Raw genomic sequence first — 19351 nt, forward strand, 5'->3', positions numbered from 1 at the left:
ATTTGCAGAATACTAGCTGTGTGATTAATTGTTTTTCATGTATGTATTTGAGATGTTTGCCATATCCCCTCAGGGTTTTAAGTATGAAAGAACCATTGTAAGAACCTTTATTTTATTCTTTACAGCTTCTCTTATCCAATACTTAATTGCTTTTTTAGAAGTTTAATACTATTAGAATCTTTTAGAAGTGTGCCCCAAGCACTGGATGGAGAGAGAGAGGTGGAGGAGGAGAAACCACCCCTTCCCATTTTAGATTATGAGCTGCTGGAGGAAGGGACAGAATCTGCTTATTTTCATTGTAATTTTTTTCCAGAACTACTGGAATGCTTATTATTAATAATAATAATAATAATGATGGCATTTGTTAAGCACTTACTAGGTGCCAAGCACTGTTCTAAGCTGCTGGGATAGATACAAGGTAATCAGGTTGTCCCACGTGGGGCTCACAGTCTTAATCCCCATTTTACAGATGAGGTAACTGAGGCACAGAGAAGTCAAGTGACTTGCTCAAAGTCACATAGCTGATCAGTGGCAGAGCCGGGATTAGAACCCACAACCTCTGACTCCCAAGCCCATGCTCTTTCCACTAAACCACGCTGCATTACTGTGCACTAAACGAACACATTGTTATGATGATACTGATAAATATGGGGAGAGGTTTGCTCCATGTACATTGGGGTGAAAAAGAATATTTCCAGCAGAAGGCTTCTCATCAAAATTGTACTTGCGCCACACATGCTTAGTCTCTGAGCTTGTTTTCTACTAATTTTCCATAGGCTTAACCAGAATACACATGAAAATGTTCTTTTACAAAAATTGTAGCTACCAGATTTGACCAAAATGGTCATTTTAGAAGGCTTGAATTGCTTCTGTGGATTGGAGCTCTGTAGAACATGTTTAGATAGTGACTTAAATTTCTCCTGCAATGAGTCTCCTTGTCCAGTGATTACTTGATCAGTTGGAAAACTACCAACCTAAAGAGGGAGAAGGAATTCCTGCATAGACAGAGTCCCTGACTTACCTTCATACATGGAACTTGGAGGCAAAGTCATAGTACTACAAAGAAAATTTTATCATTCCCATCTGCGAAAAGAAAGGTGATAAAGCAGATTGCAGTCATCATCACGGCATCTCATGGTTCTCCATTTCCAAACAGAATTTAGGAGTAGGCTTTTGGACTGGACTGAATGACATGATCAACAGGATAATAATAATAATAATAATGGCATTTGTTAAGCACTTACTATGTGTGATTCACAGTTCTAAGCGCTGGGGGGGGATACCAGGTGATCAGGTTGTCCCACATGGGGCTCACAGTCTTAATCCCCATTTTACAGATGAGGTAACTGAGGCTCAGAGAAGTGAGTCACACAGCTGACAAGTGGCAGAGCCGGGATTAGAACCCATGACCTCTGACTCCCAAGCCCGGGCTCTTTCCACTGAGCCATGCTGGATCTTTGCAACATGTTAGGTGCTTCTATATGCTGCTTTTTGACTGTACCAGAGAGTTTTACTCATCTGCAGATATGAAGTTGGCCAGCCACTGAGCAAATTTGGTGGCCCTGAGAAGTTCACCTGGATCCTACTGATGGAAGAGTAACAATGATGGCAAGGTTGAAGGTGCTTTAGCTGATCCAGTCCACCTATGGAGGAAAGCAAGGCTTGAGTAGTCATCCCAAACTTACACAGCCTATTCAACAACCAAATGAATGGAAGCTAGTGGTGCTACAAGTGTGCTTCTAATCTTCTGGAAAACTCTTCCAACTCAGTGGGCTTTGAACATCATCAGACTTCCTTGATACTCAAGCTGCAGGAATTATTGATTGTGCTCCAGAAACACCCACAAAAAGGCATGCCAGTGACCAGGAGCTATTTTGGTACCCTGTCTGTTCCTAAGCAGCGAAGAAACATTCAAAGTGGTTAGCAGGTTTATGCGAAGGAGACAGAGCGATGAGGTGCTCTATGATAGATGGTGATTGATAGATGTTGATTGATAGGTGATTGTAGCCCATGCTAGCAGCAGAGGAGCATCATCATTGAAAGCGGCTAGATCACAGCGCCAGGTGTGACCTTATAAAGCATCATCCTGATTGTGAGACTAAGAGGATGAGTCATGATCTCATCAGGAGTTCCAAATCCCCTGTTGCAAGTTTCTTCACTGTTGCCTGCACCAGGAGCCGGGCAAGGAGACAGAGTTGGCACTGGCACTTAACCTGAGGGTTAGGAGGCACCAGGAGGCTAGGCCTGCTGCGGCTGCGAGTGGGGAAAAAAACCCAGAAGAACTTGACCATTTTAAAGCAGTTGTTGCCACTCCAGTGTTAGTGACTTGGAATCGAGGGAGAGCAAGTCTAGAGGCTGAAGCCCCCAGCCCAGATCATCAGAAGCAAAACCAAAGCAGAGCAGTCCAAGGGGAAGCTGGCAGGTAACGAGACACTCTCAGGGGAGCTGGATGCTGGCAGCAAGTCTCACATAAATGGACACAAACACAAACCCTCAAAACACCCTAAAACAGGGACACAAAACATCCATGATGAGACACAAAACCACATACCAGTACAGTCATGCATATGGAAAACATGGATCTTTGCATAACTACAGGCATGAACACACACACACACACACACACACAACCAAAAGGATGTAAACACACATGGACACATACCAACAAGAAAAAAAAAAAACCATAGGCACATACATGCATACATGAAAATACACAGAAATACACCCTAATACACCACAAGAACACAGAAACAGGAACCCGCACAAAGAGACCAACACGATGATATAAGGAATACAAAATAGGAGGACAATGAAAATGAGGGAGTCTGATTTCAGGAGGAGGTCACAAGAAAAGCAGGAGAGTGGAGAAGCAGCATGGCCTAGTGGAAAGAGCACCATCCTGAGAATAAGAGGTTGTGGATTATAATCCCAGCTCTGCCATCTGTCTGCTGTGTAACCTTGGGCAAATCACTTCACTTCGCTGTGCCTCAGTTACCTCATCTGTAAAATGGGATCTAAGACTGTGAGTCCTATGTGGGACAGGGACTGTGTCTGACCTGATTTCCCTGTATCTGCCCCAGTGCTTAGAACAGTGCTTGGCATATAGTAAGCACTTGACAAATATCACTGTTATTATTATTGTTATTATTATTACTATTATTATGGAGGACCAGAAAATGACTGGGATGAGAAGGAAGGAGAATATGAAGGAAAATGAAGCTTGTGAGGATATGAGGCAAAGATGGGGAAGAATTCCCATGAGTATCCCAGGTCTCAGCTGGTATACATTGACAAACTTACTGTCTGACTCCCTCACGTGAGGGAAAACTCATAAATGAAACCAGAGGAGCTGGGCAAGCTGGGGACTTTGGCCTCTTTAGTGACACTCCTGTCCGTTCCCAAGAATCCCTCCTTCATGTTAGTCCATATCCTCATTTCTTTTTCTTTTTTCAACTTCCAGCTTCTTTGCAAGAATCATGAGAGTCAAGAATTGGATAACTGCTTTGGAGCAGTTAGATTCCTGGGCAGTGCAATGTGCACTCATGGTCGGGTAATTGAATCTGGGAATTGGATAAATTGAGAGGGCTCCAGGAATCTGGATCCTGGCAAATTTTTTTTCCCAGCCAGCCATTGTTACAAGTCTAGAATTTTGTATTTCAGCATAGCCTGGTTAATTGTCCTCTCCTTTATCTTACTTAACTTGGTATTTTCTTCCTATCTTCAGGTTATCTAGCTAAACCACAGAGAATGCTAAATGGAAATCCTTTAAGCAAGTCTGTATATTTAAAGATGGCTTATTCCAGTTTTTTTTGCCAAAAATTATATTGTGGTTCCAGTGTGGCACTGGATCTTTATAGACCTTTGCAGACCTTTGCTGCTTTGAAGAGGAAGGAAAATGTTTTCAAAAATGTAAAAACAAACTTTCTGTGAAGGCATATGCTGTTTATAATCAGTGTGCCTGATGTATATATTATTGTAAAATCCTGACTTGGATTTTTTTGTTTTTTGTGTCTTGCTGAATAAGTTTGTGTCTTGCTGAATAAGTTTGGAAAATAAGATCTTATAAGGCAAGGTAAAGAGGCATGAAATTATTCTGCCTGTAGAAGAACTAGATGAAAGGCTGTTTGAATAATTGTCTTCAAGAGTGTGAGGAGCATAAAGAGAATATTGACCAACTCTTCCCCTAATGCACTGAACTAGGCTATCCATTGTTCAATCACTGAAAGACCAATGTCGCTGAGAGATGAGCCAGATCCTAGGGAAAGAGCAGGGGCCTGGAGTTCCACCACTTGCCTGCTGTGTGACTTTGGACAAGTCACTTAACTTCTCTCTGCCTCTGTTTCCTCATCTGTAAAATGGGGCTTAGGACTTTTAGACTGCCTTTTAGCCTTTTAGCCTTTTAGACTGTGAGCCCACTGTTGGGTAGGGACTGTCTCTATATGTTGCCAATTTGTACTTCCCAAGCGCTTAGTACAGTGCTCTGCACATAGTAAGCACTCACTAAATACGATTGATGATATTGATGATGATGACTGTGAGCCCCATTTGGGACAGAGGTTATATGTAACCCGATTAACTAGTAAGTACCCCAGCACTTAGTGCAGCGTTTGAAACACGGTAAATGCTCAACAAATACCTTTTTTTTTTTAAAAAAAAAGGGCGTCTCTAGTAGGTGGGGCTCTAATGGTGTGAAGGTCAACTGGGAGTTCCCACCTGGCCCAGACAAGAGATGGCTTTATCAGAGGTATAACAGGAAGCAGTGTGGCCTAGTAGATAGAACATGGTCCTGGGAGTCAGAAGGACCTGATTTCATATCCTGGCTCCACCACTTGTCTGCTGTGTGACCTTGGGCAAGACTGTTAACTTCCCTGTGTCTCAATTACCTCATCTGTAAAATGGGGATTAAGACTTCAAGCCCCATGCAGGACATACGCTGTATCTAACATTTATTCAGTCATATTAGAGAAGCAGCATAACTCAGTGGAAAGAGCACGGACTTGGGAGTCAGAGGTCGTGAGTTCTGATCCTGACTCCGCCACTTGTCAGCTGTGTTACTTTGGGCACTTCTCTGTGCCTCAGTTACCTCATCTGTAAAATGGGGATTAAGACTGTGAGCCCCATGTGGGACAGTCTGATTACCTTGTATCCCCCCAGTGCTTAGAATAGTGCTTGGCACATAGTAAGCGCTTAACAAATGCCATTATCATTATTATTTATTGAGCGCTTACTATGTGCAGAGCACTGTACTAAGTGCTTGGAAAGTACAATTCAGCAACAGAGACAATCCCTGCCCACAACAGGCTTACAGTCTAGAACATGATTAGCATGTCTCTACCCCAGCACTTGAAACAGTGCCTGGCACATAGTAAGTGCTTAACAAATACCATAAAAAAAACAATTTGGTCATAAATCAGCCATCATAGGTAGGTTGACTTACATTTTTGGAAAGGTCAAGTGCACTTTCAAGTCTAAAAGAGCTTGTCACTCTCCTAGTTTCACAGTGTGTTCCTGTCTGACATAAAGTGAGAGATTAATGACCAAGCAAAGTAGCCTCATGCTCTATGATTCTAAATTATTCTCCATTTTGCCACGTAGAGACAACAGGTAGAAACGCTTACTCTGAATGGCCACATCCCACCAATCCAAAAAGTACATTTAATGAACAGGACTTGGGAAATACTTTGAAGAAACTTTTAATTCTTTTGTCACTTAGCAGGAGCAAGCTAAATAAAAACTGAGGTTCAATTTGTCAGATACACAATCCTGTTTATTTTTGAAGTCACTTTGCCATACGATTCGTGAGTGCGTATTCTCAAATTGCAGATCACTTGATATTTCAAATGAAGGCTTTACCAACTGGGAATTCATGACTGTCCACTGCTGGGGAGAAAAAGCTGAAGGAGAATGGACTTTGGAAATTCATGACATGCCATCCCAGGCCCGTAATCCCGAGAAGCAAGGTAAGTGTCATGGATGTGTCTGCCATCTATACATTACATTTGCATTTATTTTGTTACTTGGCCTGTAGGATGTAATTTTTGACACTGGCAGTGTTTCCCAAGCAGGTCCTAGCCCCTAGAATGGTGTAATTTCATCTAGAATAAAGATGAGGGGTGAAGGATCATTCGCAGATTTGAAGAGTATAAAAACAAGATGCTGTCTCTGTTCATTTTCTTAGAGGAAAGAGAATTTTAGATTAGACTCAAGTGAGGGTGATTCAGCATTGGATTAGGTTGTCAAAGGAGATTATGTATCTTCTCTACCTAACTCACAGCATTGTTGTGAGGGCTAAAATGAACTAATTAACGTGAGAGTGCTTTGGGAATAAACGCGCTATCGACAACAGCAACTAAGCAGGGTAATGGTCTAACCGAATGCTTAATGTCTCTTCCAGTTCTACAATTTTATGACTTAATGGAGTTCAAAGGGATATTTTTCAGCAGGAGTCAGAAGGTTGTGGGTTCTAAGCCCGGTTCCGCCACTTGCCTGCTGTGTGACCTTAGGCAAGTCACTGTGCCTCAGTGACCTCATCTGTAAAATGGATATTGAGACAGTGAGCCCCACATGGAACAGGGACTGTGTCCAACCGGATTTGCTCGTATCCACCCCGTTACTTAGAACAATGCCTGGCACATAGTTAACGCTTAACAAATACCATAATTATTAATTATTATTATCTCCCATATGAGACAGGGACTGTGTCCATCCCAATTAGCTTGTATCTACCTCAGTACTTAGTACAGTGCCTGGAACCTTAGTAAGTGGTTAACAAGTACATTAAAAAAAAGAACCGATTCTGAAGAGACTAATCTGGCTATATTTCCACATTCTCAGTAAATGCAATCAGCAGCCATTGAATAATAATAATAGTAATAATAATAATGATGGTATTTGTTAAGCGCTTACTTTGTGCCAAGCAAGAATGCTGCTTAGAACATTTCTACTCATCTGCTTAATGTAGGCTATCCACAAATTACCTTATTGATCTAATCTAAATACTTCTAGGGATGATCTCTGAACTACCCTCTCTTATTAGAAGGTACTTCTCACACAGATCCACAGGCCCTTTTGGAGGTTCCAAGTCCAACTCCAGTCATGCCCTAGTTATAGTTAATGGGAATGAGTTCCCGAGGGAAGAGATAAAGGCTAATAGATTAGATTGAAAACTTCAGAGAAGCAGAGATTGTGTCTTTTACTACTTTCGTAACTTCCCCAAATAGCTAGTTTAGTGCCCTGCACATGTTTAGTACTCAGTTATGATGATGATGATGGTATTTGTTAAGTGCTTACTATGTGCCAAGCACTGTTCTAAGCACTGGGGTTGATACAAGGTAATGAGGTTGTCCCAAGTGGGGCTCACAGTCTTAATCCCCATTTTTTTTTACAGATGAGGTAACTGAGGCACAGAGATGTTAAGTGACTTGCCCAAAGTCACACAGCTGATAAGTAGCAGTGCCGGGATTAGGAAACACGACCTCTGACTCCCAAGCCTGCACTCTTTCCACTAAACTGCGCTGCAGTGAATTCTGTTGACCCTGATACCCCTGCAATAGAGGGTGATAGTTAAGGGACTGTGCAGCAGGAAAGAAGGAGAAACCATAAGAAGAACAGGGACCCTTTCATGAGCACTTGTGGTTTAGTGGAGAGAGCAGGAGACTGAGATCAGGAGACATGGATAGTTGTCCCAGCTCTGCCAGTAGGCTGCTAATGTCACTGTGAATTTCAGTATTCATGTGGATGTTCCCAGCGACCCTTTCGCCTCCCAGTTCCTCTCCCTTCTCATCCCCACTGACCCACCTCACCCACTCAAACAACTTAGGTCATCATGGCCCAAGTAGTACGCATACCCAAACTATCTTCCCATGATGCCCAAATTGATGCCCTCAAAGCCATCCTCTCTACTAGACATCTGTTTCAGATATTTAACTCCCTCCTCAAACCTCCTGCCCTCTGCTTTCTCCATCTCTTGCCCCTTACAACCTGGCCATATGCTTTATTGAGAAAATTGAAGCTATCAGGTGAGAACTCCCTAAAATCTCCCCTACTCCTCTCCAGTCCCTCCTTCCACTTGCCCTGTCTTCAACTCTCCCATCTTTCCCAGCAGTATCTCAAGAGGGGAGCTCATGTGTCCTCTCAAAATCTACCCCCTCCCCCTGCTCCTCTAACCCTATCCCTTTGCATCTTTTCAAAACACTTGTCCCCTGACTTCTTTCCTCCCTAACCTCTATCTTCAAGAGTTCACTCTCCAGTGACCTAGTGACATTCTCCCCACTGCTTTCAAACATGCTTATGTCTCCCCATCCAAAAAAAACCCTCCCTAGACTGCACAGCTCCCTCCAGTTATCACCCCTTCACCCTCCTATCATTCCTCGAAATGCCTTAAACGAGTAGTCTACACCTGTTGCCTCCCTTTCCTCTCCTCCAATTCTCTCCTTGACCCCCTCCAATCTGGCTTCTGCTCCCATCGCTCCACCAAAACTGCCCTCTTTAAGGTCACCAATGATCTTCTACTTGCCAAATCCATTGGCCTCTACTTCATCCTAATCCTCCTCGACCTATCTGCTGTGTTTGGCACTGTGAATCAACCCCATCTCCTGGAAACATTATCTAACCTTGGTTTCAGTGACACTGTCCGCTCCTGGTTCTCCTCCTATCTCTCTGGCCACTCCTTCTCAATCTCTTTTGCAGGCTCTTCCTCTGCCTCTCACTCACTAACTGTGGGAGTCCCCCAAGACTCAGTTCTAGTTCCCCTTCTATTATCTATCTCTACCTACTCCTTTGGAGAGCTCATTTGTGCCCATGCCTTCAGCTATGATATCTATGCAGATGATTACCAGTGCAATTACAAATTACCGATTACCAATTACCAGATTACTATATTTCCAGCCTGATCTTTCTCCTTCTCTGCAGTCTCATATATCCTCCTGCCTTCAGGACATCTCTACTTGATTGTCCTGTAGACACCTCAAACTTAAACATGTCCAAAACAGAACTCCTTATCTTCCCACCCAAATGCTGTTGTCCCCATGACTTTTCCATCACTCTATACAGCACCACTAGCCTCCCTGACTCACAAGCCTGTAACCTTGACATTATTCTCAACACATCTCTGTCATTCAACCCACATATTTGATGTGTCACCAAATCCTGAGTTCTTCCATCATAACACTGCTAAAATCCTCCCTTTCCTAAACATCCAAACTGCTACCAGATTGATCCAAGCAGTTACCCAGCCCTCTTTGAGTATTCTATCAGCCTCCTTGCTGCCCTCCCTTCCTCCTGTCTATCTTCACTCCAGTCTATACTTCACTCTGTTGCCTGGATCACTTCTCTAAAATAAGTTCAGTCCACGTTACCCCACCTCTCAAGAACTTCCAGTGGTTGCCCATCCACCTCCACATCAAACAGAAACTCCTTACCATTTGCTTTAGAACATTCATTTACCTTGCCCCTTCCCATCTTACCTCACTGATTTCCTACTGTGACCCAAAATGCTCACTTCACTCCTTTGTCAACCTACTTGCTTTACCTTGATCTAATCTATCTCACCACCAACACCTCGCCCATGTCCTGCCTTGGCCTGAAACTCCCTCCCCCTTCATATCTAACAGATCATCACTCCAGCACTTCAAAACCATATTAAAATCCAGTCTCCTTCAAGATGCCTTCCCTGACTAAGCCTTCATTTCCCCAACTTTCTATTCCCCTTTGTGTCACCTATGCACTTGTATTTGTACCTTTTAAGAACTTGATATTCACCGCACCCTTAGCTCACAGCACTTATGTACACATCCATAATTTGCTTTAGAGTCTGTCTCCCCGCTACACTGAAAGCCCATTGTGAGCAGGGAACATATCTCCCAACTCTATTGTACTCTCCCAAGCACTTAGTACAATGTGCTGCATAGAGTAAGTGCTCAATAAATACGATTGATTGATTTGGGCAAGTCACTTAACACTTCTGCATCTCAGTTTCCTCATCTGTAAAATAGGACAAATATAGGTTGTGAAATCTATGTGGGAGAGAGAAAGTGTCCAATCTGATAACCTTGCATATACCCCAGTGCTTAGCGATGTAATAAGTGCTTAGTAAATGCCACACCTATCATTACTGATGAGCACTAGGGAACTTCATATTTTGCTGTGAGAAAGGGGCGGGCTACTACTTCTTACTCTGTTTTGTGCACTGACCAGAAGAATTACATAAAATGAGTAAATTGACTTTCCAACATACTTGGTATTAGTGTTGTCTTTATTAACGCCCGAGTCCATTTTGAGATTCCATATTTCCAAAGTTTTGGGAAATTGGAAGGTGCCCAGAAGACAACATAACAAATAATTAAAGGTGTGGAAAATGTCCTTAGAGGAGAGGTTGAAGGAATGGGGTCAGTAGCCCAGAGAAGAGAAGGACTAAGGACAATTTAATGATGGCTTTCCCAATGTGTGAAACCTATTTACGTGGAGGAAGGTGGCCAAACTATCCTTCATCGCAACTGAGAAGACGAACTGGGTGTTAATTGCAACAACCAGGAGTCATATTAGACATAAGCAAGGCATAAGGATCCCCTCTCAGGTTTGCACCTGGAGAGTTTCCAGTACTCTACCAGTCTCGTCTATGGAAGGGAGAGTCAAGCAGAGGCATATCCATTCCATTCCCTGCTTGAGCAGTGGCTATTGAATGGAAGGCAAGTCTGCTACAAGTCAAAACTCACTTGTGCTGGGCAGCAGTTGTATGGGAGAGAGTCGAGGGCGGAGACTCAAGTTTACTGTGTGGAAGAAGGAAATGGTAAACCGCTTTTGTATTTTTACCAAGAAAAGTCTATGGATACACTACCAGAACGATTGCATATGCAGATGAGGTGTATTGGGAGAGATGTGTCTATGGAGTGGCTATGGATCAGAGATGACTCAACAGCAAAGGACAAGATCAGGCATAAGGAAGAATAGGGACCAACACTGAAGGAGAACTTCTCCGAACTTTAAAAATAGGTCACTTGTTCCAGGGTGCTGAGGTTCGACTGTGCGTTGAGGCAGAGGGAATAAATAACTGTCTCCTAAAATAACCTTTCCAACCTTAGGATTCTGTAGTCATTAAGACTGTAATCTCATTGTGAGCAGGGAATGTGTCCATTTATTGTTGTATTGTACTCTCCCAAGCACTCTTGCACACAGTAAGCGCTCAATAAATATGACTGAATGAGTGAATATTATCATCCTCACTGAGCCACCACAGTAGGGTACATAGGCTGAACTAGGATTAATGGAGTATGGAATGTGTCTGCTATATTACACTCTCCCAAGCTCTTAGTACAATGATCTGCGTACAGTAAGTGCTCAGTAAATGCAGTTGATTGATTGATTGATTAAATTGCGGAGCATGGGGAAGGTAGCATTCCCTTGCCCTCAGCTTTAATCTAGTTGAGGCAGAATATGTGCTGTGGAGTCAGAGTGACAGTGAAAATTATCTGTCTGTACACAGAGCATTCTGCTGGGCAGGAGGCCAGTACATTTTAAACACTTTTGTAACAATTGCATCTACTTTGGGTCAACAGCTTTAATTTAATACTGCTACTTTCATCCTCATTTAAGACCACATACATTTTCTGTGTTGTAAGTTAATTTTTCAATTTGTTCTATTGAATGAGTATTGTAAAAACTCAGCCAATACCGAGGTTTCCTTAGAAATGAAGTGTTTTGAATGGCATTCTAGTTCAAATGTAGCTGCTAAAATGAATCTTGCTCCTAAGAAGTAATTAATTCTTAAGTGACTTTATAAAAAAAAAATAAATCAGTGCTGGCTTTGCCCTGTATTTCCTTTCTGATCTTATTAGTATTTTCTGGTCAAGAAAATAATTGGGTTTCACTTCATTGTCTCTTACACCAAAGAGAGAAATCTGGGGATTTACTGTGTGTGTCCTGAGTTACAGTTTGGCTTCATTAAAAGTTGTTTTCACACTAGGCTCCTCCTAGGTCTTTCTTTAATCACTTTTCTTTTGCTGTGAATTTCCTGGCAACTTAAAGGGGAAGTATGTATCCCAACTTTTCTTTGTTCCTACAGATGATCAATCAGTGTTTTTTATTGAGCACTTACTATGTGCAGAACACTGTACTAAGCACTTGGGAGAGTACAATATAATAGAGCTAGCAGACATGGCTCACATGATGGGTTCTTGCCCTTCTTCATTTCCTCTATCACCTTAACTTTTCCTCATCCTACTCTAGGATATTGTCAACTGTAATTTAAAATAAATAAATTATATGCCTGATGTAATTCCAAATTAGTAAATGTGTATGATTCGTAGAACATCTCAGAGACTATTCTACCTCTGGTCACTCCTGCTCCTTCAATTCCCCCTTGTCCAGACCCATCTCTAATGATGTTGGTAAATTCCAAGAGTGACTGTAAATAGGAGATTTCTCTGGTTCACAAGCTGTTTCTGTTGAAGCACCCATATTCCTGGGAGCGAGGGGATGTCCTTTGGTGAAAACAATTGCTGTGGGAATTATTCTACTGAGGAGGATCAACTTGGCCAGATGTAGCCCAGTACTTTAAAAAGGAAAAAAAAAAACAAAAAACAGGCTATGGAACAGCACAATGAGGCCAGCTTGAACTTTGGTCCCTCTGACAAACTGAACCTAAGAACTCTTTCAAAGCAAACAAAAATCAGCTAACCAGTCCTCTTGTTCGGAATCTCTGTTCACTTTACCCTTACTTTTGTGTGCTGTGTGTGGGTTTTCCTGGGGTCAGTGCCAAAAGAAGAAGCCTTAAGAAGTTCCCACAAATCTTGGTTTTCTTAAGAAATTAACCCAGTAAACTTGACACTACCTTCTGGCTTCATTAGCTGCTTCCTCACAAAACCTTGAAAATTGTAGTTAAGATCAGATAGGGGATGGAGGGACGGGGCGCTGGGGTAGAAGAAGTAATAGTAGTGATAGCACTGGGGACATATATATACTAATTAGGGGTGGAAACAGAGACTCAGGGCCCAAGCCCGATATCTGCATCACCCTCCCTTCCACTCTCCTATGGCCAAAGAGCACAGAGGGCAGGAGGGGGTTAAACCTCAGACTCATGGGACTTACTGCTTTATTTCTGGGGTGGAGTATACTCCTTAGGAATTGCCTCAACTTCAAATGTGAATGCTCAAAGCCCTCGAACACTGAAAGTATGGGAAGCTTTTGAAAACCACTGCATGTTTCAGCAGCTCCAAAATGTTAGGTTTGCATGGACAAAACACTTTTGGAGCAGCAAGGGGCTTCTGGGATTCAGAATGACTGAAATAACCCAATGAAAAGATTCAAGGGTTTTGTACTGGACTGATTGGGCGTGATTGGAGACTCCTCCCATCATAGTTTTTCCATCCAGAGTTTGTGAACCTTGAGTAGTAAATGCCCAGTTCTCCTACAATTTGGAGTTGCGTTAAAGAAAACTCACAATGTAGGACTCACCCGATGTGGATCCAGGGCATATGGGCACACATGTATGAACACAGACCTTTTCTTCCAATCTTGCTCCGTGCTGTATCCAGACATAGGTTGTCAGAAACTATTCCTTAGTCCCCTACCAATATTCAAGGGAAAACTTGTTAGTATTTAACTAACATAAACCTGGTGCGGGGATGAGGGTAATCTCCATTCTTGTTTGCTCTAGATAATTGTCCTCTCTATCTCTTTGCTATAAAGAAGCTATTTATGATGATGTTTTGCTGTGTTTTGCAAGGGTGGTTCAAGTTCTCTTTTCTAGATCTGTTTGTGTTTCCTCTCTTCTCGGGGCCTCTGGTGGAGAGGAAGGCAGTGGATGACTGCAATACTTATCAACTGCACCTTCTTTTTATCACTCTCAAAAGAAAAGAATTACAAGCACTGTGCATGTGTGACTGGGTATAAATGGGAACTCCATTTTAGCAATTTAGAAACTCCATTCTGTTTGATTTCTTACCATCTGCCTAGAAACAACTCTTTGTTATATTTTTGTAAAATAAATGTATTACTTTCAAGTGGGACATCTAGCTGGGTTTAAAAATTGCTGTGTATTTTAAGTTTGTTTTAACACAAGAAGGAGTTCCTGCAAGTTTAATCGTGTTTAGCACACTTTTGGGGTGTGGCTATTCATCCCAGTTTAGTTTTTTCATCCAACCATAGAAAAGAGAGCATGCCCCATTCCCAGTCTCATATTTTGAGGTTATTCCTTTTTTTACTTGGGTGGTTGGTTTTTTTTTAGCTTGCCTATTTGCATTTTATTGTTAGTTTTACTGACATCTGCTTTGATACAATTGCCACTTGCAGTCTGTGATAAGTTTTATAATCTTTATTCTGTGGCCCATTCTGACTTGCAGGGTTATTTAGTGTTAGAAATCCAAATTAAATGTACTTGCCCTTTATGCTGATTTTAATGTTAGTACTAAACTCCCATTCCTTAAAGGCATGATTGAATTGTATGATACCACATTTTGAGAGACAGGCTGAAGAATTGTTTTAAAGTAAATACTAGCAATATAATACTCGAAATGTTTTGTTATGGTATTTTTGATATAACAGCTTTTCTATTAAATTTCATTCATAGCCATTTTTTAATTTAGGGTAATTCTATATTCCAGTGCTTATTTCCCATCATATCCTCCCTCTTTTAAAAGTTTACAGTTCAACAAAGAAGAAATTGAGTTACTCCTAACTTGGCTTGTCTCTTCCTCATAAGTCCATAGAGAGAAGCCCTGGCTTGGATAATCACATAACTTGGGAGTTTTGGTATTTTACATGTATGGTGAAGATTAATTAAATTCCCTAGGAGATCATTTAAATTTCAGAAAAGAGTAATATTTAATACCACTCTCATACAAAATTGAAAGGTGTCTAAGGAAAATCAGCCCACAGTGCTCTTCAGGAAAATTTTCTGCACTTCTTAATGTGATATATTTTTAAATGCTTAATGATTCGATGTGGTGGTATTGTAGATAGGAACATAACTTGTGTGAGGACTTCTAAAACCCTAAATTTAAACTAAATAGTAGTCCTAGCTTTGTCCCTGGTTCATTAGCTCTCTCTGTACGTTGGCATAGTCAAACCTATTAGAGACAACCTTTGATCACTCAAGCACTATCGTCCAGTTTGTGAGTTATCCAGATCCTTGCTGTCACCTCCTGTCCCTCTGGTTGCATATCTGAAGCCACAGTTATCCAGATCCTTGCTTCCCCCTCCTTTCCCACCTGCTGCGTGTCTGAAGTCATTTCTTGACTCATAAGCACTGCTAAAAAAATTACTAGCAATAATAATAAGAGTAGAACTTGTTAAGCACTTACTATGTACCAAGCACTGTTCTAAATGTTGGAGTGGATACAAGTTAATCAGATTGTATCCCTGTCCCACACAGGGATAACAGTCTGAAAAGGGAGTAATAAGAATAATGTTGGTATTTGTTAAGCGCTTACTATGTGCCGAGCACTGGGATAGATATGAGGTAATCAAGTTGTCCCATGTAGGGCTCACAGTCTTCATCCCCATTTTACAGATGAGGTAACTGAAGCACAGAGAAGTTAAGTGACTTGCCCAAGGTCACACAGCAGACAAGTGGCAGAGTCAGGGTTAGAACCCAGGTCCTCTGGCTGCCAGGCCTATGCTCTTTCCACTAGACCATGCTGTTTACCAAGGCTTCTCTCCAAAGCTTTTGGATTTTTCAGTACTCTCCTTATCCTCCACTGTCACACAGAAACAAAAGCGGGATGCCTTTACCACAATGTCAGGGAACATAATAATAAATAATGATGGCATTTATTAAGCGCTTACTATGTGCAAAGCACTGTTCTAAGCGCTGGGGAGGTTACAAGGTGATCAGGTTGTCCCACAGGGGGCTCACAGTCTTAATCCCCGTTTTACAGATGAGGGAACTGAGGCCCAGAGAAGTGAAGTGACTTGCCCAGTCACACAGCTGACAATTGGAAGAGCCGGGATTCGAACACATGACCTCTGACTCCCAAGCCCGGGCTCTTTCCACTGAGCCACGCTGCTTCTAACATGATGGCTTAAGTAGTCAGTCAGTCAGTCAATTGTATTTATTGAGCGCTTATTGTGTGCAGAGCACTGTACTAAGAACTCGGGAGAGTACAATAGTAAACAGACACATTCCCTGCTCACAACAAGCTTATAGTCTAGTGAGAAACAGTGTGACCTAGTGGAGCACAGGCCTGGGAATCAGAGGACCTAGGTCCTAATTCCAACTCTACCACTTGTTTGCTGGGTGACCTTATCCAAGTCACTTCACTTTTCTATGCCTGTTACCTTATCTGTAAAATGGGAAATAAGACTGAGCCCCATTTGGGACATGGACCTGGAACAGAAAAAAGGGTTAACAAATGCCATTAAAAAAAAAAAAAGACAAGAATTTATCCTCGTACTCCCCACCACTATACACACATCTACCTCCAATATTTCCTATCCAACTATGGAATAAACTTTAGTCTTGTAGGTGAGAAACTATAGAAGAAGCAGCGTGGCTCAGTGGAAAGAGCCCGGGCTTTGGAGTCGGAGGTCATGGGTTCATATCCCAGCACTCCCAGTTGTCAGCTGTGTGACTTTGGACAAGTCACTTAACTTCTCTGTGCCTCAGTTACCTCATCTGTAAAATGAGGATGAAGACTGTGAGCCCCCTTTGGGACAACCTGATCACCTTGTAACCTCCCCAGTGCTTAGGACAGTGCTTTGCACATAGTAAGCGCTTAATAAATGCCATTATTATTATATTATTATTACCATCTCTGCTGCTGAGACTCTATTCCGAGGTACTTTACAAACCAGGAGCCCGATTCTGGCTTTGAGTAGGGTGGGGTTAGTCCATAGAGTCCCTGAAGGAACTCACTGGAAGAAGTGATTCCTTCCCCCTAGCATAAGCAGCTTGGCCTAGTGGATAGAGCACAGGCCTGGCAGTCAGAAGGACCTGGGTTCTAATTCCAGCTCTGCCGCTTTACTGCTGTGTGACCTTGGGCAAGTCACTTGACTCCTGATCCTCAGTTACCTCACCTGTAAATGGTGATTAAGACAGTGAGCCGCATGTGGAACAGGGACTGTGTCCGACCTGATTATCTTGTATCTACCCCAGTGCTTAGAACAGTGGTTGACATGTAGTAAGTGCTTAACTCAGAGGTCATGGTTTCGAATCCCGGCTCCGCCACATGTCTGCTCTGTGACCTTGGGCAAGTCACTTAACTTCTCTGAGCCTCAGTTCCCTCATCTGTAAAACGGGGATTAAGACTGTGAGCCCCACGTGGGACAACCTGATCACCTTGTATCCCCCCAGCGCTTAGAACAGTGCTTTGCACATAGTAAGTGCTTAACAAATGCCATTATTATTATTATTAACAAATACCATCATCATCATTATTATTATTATTACAAGTGTTGTACTGTATATTTGCTGTTTGAGCAAACCACAGAGATGTGTAGAGGAACTAGGTTACAGATAGCCACAGATTTGGCCATCAGAGAAGCAGCGTGGCTCAGTGGAAAGAGTATGGGCTTTGGAGTCAGAGGTCATGGGTTCAAATCCTGCCTCCTCCAACTGTCAGCTGTGTGACTTTGGGCAAGTCACTTAACTTCTCTGGGCCTCAGTTTCCTCATCTGTAAAATGGGGATTAAAACTGTGAGCCCCCTGTGGGACACCTGGTCACCTTGTAACCTCCCCAGCGCTTAGAACGGAGCTTTGCACATAGTAAGCGCTTAACAAATACCATCATTATCATTATTATTATTATTTGGCCGTAGCCTGAGTGGCAGGTAGATGCTGGACCCGGGCATTTTTATGGAAGGGGTTGAGGACAGCTGTTCTGTCTCCTCAGGGCCATCATCGAGTTTCAAGCAGACATTTCAGTTCATGCTTTTCCACGCTAATGTAAAACTAGTTATGTTGAGGGTAGACACTTTTAGATTTAGCCCATTTGGAAATGTTTCCTGCAGCCTCTGGGTGAGGGCTGTTGCCATGAGATGCTTTTTACCACTCCCTCCTTTCACTGAACATGTGCCACTCTCTCCCATCCCCCCAGAAACTTTCTACCGTGCTGCTCAGTGCTGGGATCAATGTAAACACCATGAGTTCAAGGAACGTGTACAATATGAACCTGCTGCACTTTTGTCGACCTCTAAAATTTGCCTCTTTAAATCTGTGGCCAGTATCTTCTGGACTAGTGTGTGTGACAGAGCTTGGCAAAAATCAATCAGTCATCTTTATTGAGCTCTAGGGAGAGTACAATATAACAGTATAACAGACTCATTCCCTGCCCACAACAAAGTTACAGTCTAGAGGAGAAGACACATTAACATAAATGAATAAATGTACATATAGGTACATAAGTGCTGTTGGGCTAGAAGGGGGAATGAGTCAAGCCACCCAGAAGGGAGTGGAAGAAAAGAAAAAGAGGGCTTAGGGAAGGCCTCTTGGAAGACATGTACCTTCAGTAAGGCTTTGAAGGTGGAGAGAGTCGTTGTCTGTCAGACGTGAAGAGAGATGCCATTCTGACCAGAGGCGGGATGTAGGTGAGAGGTTGGCTGTGAGGTAGATGAGATGGAGGTACAGTGAGTAGGTTGGCATTAGAGGAATGAAGTGTGTGGTCTGGGTGGTGGTAGGAGAGTAGTGAGGTGAGATAGGAGGGGGCAAGGTGATTTGAGTGCTAAACCGCTTTACTTCGGTCAATACTATGGCAATACTTTCGTCTGCAAAATGGGACCAAATTTGCCTGCAAAGCACTTCGTGATTGATTCATGGGTATATTAAAATATCAATCACAGAGTTTTCTCTGAGGACTAAGAAGTATACCTTTTCTATGGCTTCACATAATGCAGACTCTTTAGCTATAGATCACAATTTCCCTACCTTCCTAGAGGGACTTCTTTGTCCAAATCCTTTTGTACTGAATCTGTAATCTTCATATTTCATCATTTGTGACTTCTGTGTGGCAAAGAGTTATGGAGGCCAAGAAAATCTGTGAATTTGAAAGTATTAAATATCCATAGGCTAACAAAACTAGATAGCTGTACTCTTTTGGATTTGATTTTTAACTCTTTTTTAAAGATCATGTTTATCGTAATTCAAAGAGCATGCTTACATTTCAGCTCGTGAATTCAACCTCGTTCTTCCTGAAGTTTTGCCCTTTATTAATATCTGGTTTACTTGTCAGAAAAGCCCCAATTCACTAGGGAAACTGCAGCATTAAAGATAATGGATGATGATAAAGCCCTTTATTGGCTGCATTAAAAGGAATTCATTCCATAAACCTGAGGATTATCTACAGTTCTCACAATTTCAGTTGCTTAAGCTTTCCTTTTCATCTTTGGAGACAGGACCCAGGCAATACTTGTTTTAAATATT

The 19351-nt window shown here is 42.3% G+C and overlaps 1 protein-coding gene across 1 annotated transcript in view; it reads left to right on the plus strand.

The window, feature by feature from the left end:
• PCSK6 (proprotein convertase subtilisin/kexin type 6) overlaps positions 1–19351 on the plus strand; it is a 164670-nt gene that overhangs the window by 115246 nt on the left and 30073 nt on the right. The window contains exon 13 of the mRNA XM_038747349.1: positions 5824–5960. Within this exon, the coding sequence (XP_038603277.1) occupies positions 5824–5960 (137 nt within the window). The remainder of the gene's footprint in view (positions 1–5823; positions 5961–19351) is intronic.

The sequence above is a fragment of the Tachyglossus aculeatus genome, chromosome 5 (genome assembly GCF_015852505.1).
Source record: "Tachyglossus aculeatus isolate mTacAcu1 chromosome 5, mTacAcu1.pri, whole genome shotgun sequence".
Taxonomy (NCBI): domain Eukaryota; kingdom Metazoa; phylum Chordata; class Mammalia; order Monotremata; family Tachyglossidae; genus Tachyglossus; species Tachyglossus aculeatus.